This window comes from Balearica regulorum, chromosome 32 (assembly GCF_011004875.1).
Source record: "Balearica regulorum gibbericeps isolate bBalReg1 chromosome 32, bBalReg1.pri, whole genome shotgun sequence".
NCBI classification, from domain to species: Eukaryota; Metazoa; Chordata; class Aves; order Gruiformes; family Gruidae; genus Balearica; species Balearica regulorum.
In genome coordinates, this window is record NC_046215.1 from 171,632 (window position 1) to 178,174 (window position 6,543).

Genomic DNA, 6,543 nt, shown 5'->3' on the forward strand with positions numbered 1-6,543 from the left:
AAGCTTAATTTAAGCAAATAAAGCCTTGCAGGAGGAAGCCAAGGGTGTCCCACCACACAAGGGCTGAGCTGCGCCTCCTTGTCGGGCTGGGAAATGGCGCAGCGCGGCAGCTTCCCCTTCCCCACCAGCCCTGGGTACCTGATTCTTTTTGGGCCGATCTGGGCCACGTCCTCGTCGCACGGCCGTGCTCGCCTCTTGCAGCTGCAACAGGAAAGAAGGGTCTTGAGTGAGGGTTTTGTCTTTGTCCCCAAGCACAGAGCCGAGAAGCTATGGTCCTCCAGCCTCGCAGCTGATGGATTTCCAAGCAAATCCTCCATTAAAACCATCCTCTTAATTTCTCCCCTTTTGGGAATTCAGTATTTCTCCCCATCGGAGCAGGAAATGTCGTTAACAAATGCACCTTTTAGACATTATAAATAGGAATATATTCTTTATTACTCGTTACAAAAAGGCTTTCACACGGTTTTGGATACATCCCAGGACATTTAAGATTGCCGTCGACCTCACACCAGCCTCATTTGATCTATAATTTATCCGCAGCTCCATGGAAACAGCAGCTATTTCTGGCTGACATCCTGAAATTAAAGAAAGATACGTTAAAAAAAACAAAAAAAAAACCCAGGCGTACTTTTGTGAGGAGGAGAAAGAAAGAGATCGTTAATAGACGATGATGCCAGACTGCATCCTCAGCACCGAATAAAAATAGGAGGTGGGCATCTTCATCCACTATCTTTTAAAAATGTTTTATTAGCTCACGATGGCATTACCTTTGGGCAGCAAGAAGAGGATGAACACACTGAAGTCCGGACACTCTCACTCATAAAAGTCTTTTAACTCTGTTCTTCCAGTTGCTGCGAACAAAGAAGAGGGGAAAAAATTAATCCAATGCTTGTAAATAGGAGCTCTGTAACCAAGCTGAGCCTTAAAAAGGGCAGCACTGACTTAAAGTTTAGGCTGGGCTTTGGAGAGGGGGTTAAAAGCTCCAAGACTGCACTGGTTGCCCAGGAAAGTCAACGGCTGCTTCCATCTCCAGGTGCATCTTTAGGCACCGATGTACTTTTGGAGGTCTGAACACCAGGATTTGGAATGGAAAGCGTGCAGGACCCAAAAAAATCCCTCTTCTAATTCATTTTTTGCCTTAACAAGGACTACCCAGACCTAACACAAACCCTTCCACCCTCAAATTGAATTTTAGGGCCCGGTGTCACCCTCGTGCTACATGACCAGCAGTGCGCAGGGAGAGGAGAAAAGCAAATGCCAGATTTACCGTCACGTTTTCCTTTGCCGGGACTGGACTTCGGGAGCGTGTTCGCTCTTCCAGCGAGCTGTGAGGCGGTTTCAGAGCTGCAAGAAGACGGGAAGGGTATTTAGCACCAAAAAGAAGCGGCGATACCATGTCGAAGTGAAAAAGCAGATCAATAAAAGCCTTAACGGAGCAGCATGATACTTACATGGTGAGTTTTGGGGCGTGTGTTTTGCTGCTGGTCCCATTTTTTGTAGGATATACGAAGGCAAGATGCGTTACAAGGTGGTGTTAGGTGGTCGCTCTGGCTAACTCCAATGAAAAAGGGGGGGGTTTAACGCCCTTGTCGTATTAAAAGTGTAAGAAAAATCCAGCGAGGTGACATCTCCTTGTGTGTCAGAGCCAAGAGGCAACGCACAGACCATCTTGTTTCAGCATAGAGACCAACCGGTATTTAATACTCTTGCATAAAGACCCAGTGAATAATCGAGTGATGATTTGAGCTTATTTAGAACAGAAAAGTGAATTTTCAGCCCACGCAGCTAGGCAGGAGAGATTAAAACCCAACCTTCAGCCCCAAACAGGCTGAGGTGAAGAGCACTTGCAAATTAAATAATCGTGGTCGTTCTCAAGCTGTCCCTTGACCAACGCTTGAGGTTGGCAGCACTGCTGTTGCTACTCACCTCTCCCCATGGGCTTGAGCTGCTGGGCAATATAGCTGGGCTATATAGAGCCGCTCTGGGTGCTGGAGGAGCCCCTGTATCTATAGGTGGGGACAGGAGTCTCTGTGCTTACGCATGGGGTGGAACGTATGGATTTATTTTTTTTCCTGCTGCTGCAAACCTCCAGGCTGCTTGGAGGCTTCAACGCCCACCACAGTGGTGGTTTAAGAGGTCTTCAAGCCCTGCCCAAGCAGCATGTCCTTGCTCCCCGGCCACACAGCGGATGAAATGACGACTCGAGGCCCCTCGTAGCGAGATCCATGTGCCAGACCAACACCCAACGAGGCCTGGCAACGCAGCTCTGCCCTGCAGACGGCAGCACCGTGAGGAAGAGGATTAAACCCTCCTGGGGACATGTGGCTCCTGTCCTGCCCAGAGCTCAGGGCTTGAACATCATTTACTATTGGGTTGGATGGTTTCCATCTGGTTTCTCAGCACGGAAAGCAGCAGCAGCAGCATCTCCAACATGCCCCAAAACAGACACCCCAATGTCCTTCACCACACTGACACGGCCGTCGTGACTCACCTGACTCGTCCACTCTTCTCCTCCAATGGGCTAGAGCCGGTCAGGATCGGCTCATTTGGAGGCTGCTCCTCCTTTACGGTTTTCTTACGGGTTTTGGTCTGGCTTTGTCGTCGCTGTGGCTCAGAGTCACTGGGAGAAAAGACAGACATGGGATGGGCAAGACAGTTTAGATGGTGGGACGTGGTAGGACATCAGCTGGATGCGGGTTTCAGTCCACACGCTCCTTCCCAGCAGCTCTAAGCGCTCCCCACCTGTCCAGAGATGGGTGGTAGTTCTCATCACGCAGGTCATCGGTGTAGGTGAGGTCATCATCCTCGGCAAAGTCCTCCTCCTCCTCTTCCTCCTCTTCTTCTTGAGGCTCAGCCCCCTGCTCCACTTTCTCCTCTGGGACAAGTACGCTGCAGGAATGCAATGATCAAAGTCAACTCTGCCACAACAGGTTTTAATCATGGAAGGCCTTTGTTAGAACATGGGCCGCCTGTTGGGGAACTCAAGGGATGAGATGGATGGGTCCAACTTTGACCTTCAGCTCCAGAGAGCCCAGATATACAGTGGGGGAAGACTCACGCACGCTGCCACTCACCTCCCGTGATCTTTTGCTGTGGTCCCTGTCTCCGTTGGCACTTGGGGAGCTGCAAGGAGATGACAGGAGTTGTGGTAAGTTGAAATGGGGTTGGTTGAGCCAGGATGTTGGGAGAGGAGGAGGATGGGGAGTAGATCTGGCAGCAGGGTTGGGAAGCCTGCAGGCATTGGAAAGGACCTGCATGGTGCCATCCTGCTGACCAGAAGAAATGAGGACCAAGTTTTGAGATTTGTTTTACATGATGGTGCTGCTATCTCAGGAGCAAGAAGGAGGTAACAGGGTTGGGAGAACGTCTGATCTCAGTGGGAAGGTGGTCAATGCGCCCCTAGGACTGGGAGAAGGGCTGACGACAGGGAATCAAGAGGACCGAGGGGGAAATAATGATGGAGAAGGGGACACAGAGCAGCTCACCTGCATTGCCATCATTGCCATCATCACTACCAGCTCCCAGTTCTTCCCTCCGGTCCCCATCACTGATGGGTGACTGCGCTGCTCCCTCCGGTTCAGCATCGCCCTTCCCGGAGCTGGACTCAGCAGTCAGCCCCGCTTGTCGGAGCGAGCGCCGTCGGCCGGTGCCTGGTGGGGAGCTGCACCCTGAATCCCCCCGTTGTTCCTCTCCGTGGTGGCTGGTTGTGGGGGTACGGTCTCTCACTGCTGCGGGGACACCCCAGGAGAAGCTGTGCCCTGCCACACACTCCCACACCAGCTGGGAGGTGCTGCCTGGGGCCGGGGGCTTCACGTCGGGGATGAAACCGCACTCTTGGCCGTGACCATGGGACAGGACGACCAGGCGCTGCAGGGCATCAGCGTGGAGAAGGTTGGGCTCCGGCTCACCTTCGGAAGGCACAAAAAAAATGGACAAGTAAGTGAAAAACAGCTCCAAGCTTTGGCTTTTCAGTTGTTCTCCATCGTGTAAAACTAGCATGGGGCAGGCTGGGCCATCTGCAAGAGTCTCCCTCCACCTCCTCCACCATCTCATGCAGGTTCTGATGTTTCCATCACATTAACAGCTTCCCTTTTTTAGCCACCCCCAAAATCTCCAATACCCCCCCCAGAATAAAGCTGGGGATGCCAACACCACCAACGCGACCCAACCCGGGGAACAAACTGCCTCCTGCTCAGGCTCAACGCAACAGGAATTTTCTCTCTTCACCATAAACCTCTTCTGGACCCAAAATAATCAATGCCGATGTGGAGTTGGAGTGGGAGGCACCTACCTGGGCTCCAGACGCAGCCGTGGGAGCTGTACCTGTGGCGGGAAGACAGAGTGAGTGAGTTTAACCTTTCTTTTCCCCATTTCAAGGGTTTTTAAGGGGTTTTTCAGGGGTTTGCATCCCTCTCCCCGACCTGTCGAGGAGGAACTGGGCCAACTGGGAGTGCAGGGCGAAGCCGAGCTGCTCCTTGAGGCGACACCAGCGCTCCAGGTGCCCCCCGATGCGGATGCGGCACTTGCTGCGGCGGGCGTCCAGCTCCCGTCGCTTCTGTCGGCGGATGCAGTCGGGGGCGCGCTGCCGGCCCGGGCGGCCCGGCTCCGTGAGGGGGGTCTGGGGGGGAGATGGGGGGACACAGGGGGATGGTCAGGGGACATGGGGGGGCCTGGCTCCATGGGGGGGGGAGGGGTCTGGGGACACACAGGGGGATGCTCAGGGGACATGGGGGGGCCCGGGTCCATGGGGGGGGGGGGCCATACTGCTGTCCCCGCCCCCTTTAGTCCCCGCCCCCTACCTTGGCTCCACCCCTCTGAGCCCCCTACGGCGCGCCTCGCCTGCCTCTTGGCCCCGCCCACACGCCAAAGCCACGCCTCCGCCTGGCCTCTCCCCTCCACAGCCCCCGCCCTTTCGTCTGGCTCCTCCCGCTCGTCCGCAAGCCCCGCCCCTCCCCGCAAACCCCGCCCTCTCTGCCCCTAGCCCCGCCTCCCGCCATTTCACCCCCGCGGCCCCCCAGCCCCCCCTTCCCCTCCCCACCGCGGTCCCGTTCCCGCCGCCGGGCCTTAAAGCGGGCCCCGCGGCGGCGAAGGGTAAACCGACGGGAAGAGAAGGGCCGAGGCTCCGGCCCACTACCGCCGTCCCTGCCGCGGCCATCCCACCCGCCGGCGAACCTCCTCTGCTGGGTCGCGCTCCATCTCAACCGGAGGTGGCCCCCACCCCGGGACCGTGCCCCCTTTAAGATCCACAGGACGCCCCCCCCATCGTTCACACTGCTCAGGGACCAGGACAAGATGGCGGAGGCCCCGCCTACAGCTCCGCGCCGCGGCGCATGCGCGCTGCCCCACGCCTATCCTTCCAAGGCGAGCCGGGAAACTGAGTCCCTCGCGCGGGGGCTGATGGGAGTTGTAGTCCTGGGCCCCGCTGGGCGCGGTGCCTCACGGGAAACACAGCCATGGAATAACGACGGCGGGACGAGGCCTCTCGGGGCCCCCCCGCACCCCCCGGTGAACCCCCGGCACCCCCCAGCCCCTCTGCCCCAGTGCCAGGTCCCTCACTCCTGGGGGAGCCCTGGTGGGGCTAGGAATGCACGCGGGGCGCAGACCCCGCATCGCTCAGGCCCCACTGCTGAGGCGGGGGAAGATATTCCCAACTTTGGCCTTTTTTCCAGTTGAAATATTTCTCTTTACAGGCACTTTTTGGCATTTTACAGCCCCACCGAGGGTGGTTTTCATCTCCTCGGGTGGGATTTGGTCCAGTTGCTGTCGGGTAAGGAGAAGGCAGAGCCACCCGTAACCTGGGCTGCACCTCTGCTCGGCTGAAACCTCGTCATGAACAGCCTCGACGAAGCTGCTGGGGGATCTTGGAGTCGTAGAACTTGTCTTTCACCCCATGACGATTCTTTTTTCTCCTCTAAGCATCCCTTCACGGTGACTGTTTGCAGCACGAAATAGAGGATTTTGATGCTTTTGACAGGTATCTTCACTGCTGGTGGTTTCTCCCTGCGGCTTCTCCTAACCCCAAATACCTCCATCCCCGCAGCTCCCTCATTATATACAAAACAGGAGGGGACAGGAAATCAAAGCAGTGATAACCGCTCAGGCTTGGGCCATTGAGGCGCAAATGGGAGCTTCCTGCCACGACCACAGCGAAATAACCCCAAAGCTGCTGGGGAAAGCAGCCCTGATGCCAAGGTGAGGGGCACAGGGAGCCTCGGGTGGGGGGAGACAGGGGTTTTTTTTTTCTATAGAGGAAGGAAAACTGGGGTATGCTGCTGCTCCCCCATTGGGGAAAAGGAAAAGGAGCCGTGGCACAAGCTAGTGCAAGAGAAATTAAGAAAAAAAACCCACCCAACCTTTTTTTACCCACCAGAAAAAAAAAAGGTAGAGACAAAAATATGTAAATTTTGGTCGAGCTGGTTAACCAGTTTTCACTCTGATGAGCTGCCAACTGCACAAGCCCTGCATGTGGTGAGACACAGGCACATCAGGAACACACCACACCACCTCACCCCCACCCACCCCCCCGTCCTTGCTCCTCCAGGA

At 55.8% G+C, this 6,543-nt stretch overlaps 2 protein-coding genes across 6 annotated transcripts in view; both read right to left on the reverse strand.

Moving 5' to 3' along the window:
- The window catches only part of LOC104631832 (uncharacterized), a 244,583-nt gene that overhangs the window by 17,989 nt on the left and 220,051 nt on the right, over positions 1-6,543 (reverse strand). The window lies entirely within an intron of this gene.
- Positions 415-5,324, reverse strand: LOC104643835 (uncharacterized). 5 transcript variants are annotated; one of them, XR_012832770.1, is made up of 11 exons: positions 5,173-5,322; positions 4,422-4,618; positions 4,292-4,323; positions 3,486-3,908; positions 3,075-3,123; positions 2,743-2,889; positions 2,492-2,620; positions 1,452-1,551; positions 1,268-1,344; positions 768-851; positions 415-575 (listed from the first exon to the last, which is right to left on the reverse strand). XR_012832770.1 is itself a non-coding variant. In XM_075738397.1 (10 exons), the coding sequence occupies exons 1-9, from the start codon at positions 5,194-5,196 to the stop codon at positions 814-816; spliced, it is 1,116 nt and encodes a 371-aa protein (XP_075594512.1). In that variant the 5' UTR covers positions 5,197-5,322; the 3' UTR covers positions 415-575; positions 768-813. The 5 variants fall into 5 exon arrangements, 4 of the variants coding, with proteins under 4 accessions (XP_075594512.1, XP_075594510.1, XP_075594511.1 ...); XM_075738397.1 differs by lacking the exon at positions 1,452-1,551; XM_075738395.1 differs by lacking the exons at positions 415-575; positions 1,452-1,551 and having other exon boundaries at positions 774-1,344; positions 5,173-5,324.

What these genes read in the sequence shown, in the direction of transcription:
- LOC104643835 (XM_075738395.1), bottom strand. Translation starts at nt 5,196, where the DNA reads ATGGAGCGCGACCCAGCAGAGGAG. An exon ending in AGCGCGACCCAGCAGAGGAG is followed by an intron (nt 4,619 to 5,172) that starts GTTCGCCGGCGG and finishes TCTCCCCCCCAG; the next exon opens with ACCCCCCTCACGGAGCCGGG. An exon ending in ACAGCAAAAGATCACGGGAG is followed by an intron (nt 2,890 to 3,074) that starts GTGAGTGGCAGC and finishes GCATTCCTGCAG; the next exon opens with CGTACTTGTCCCAGAGGAGA.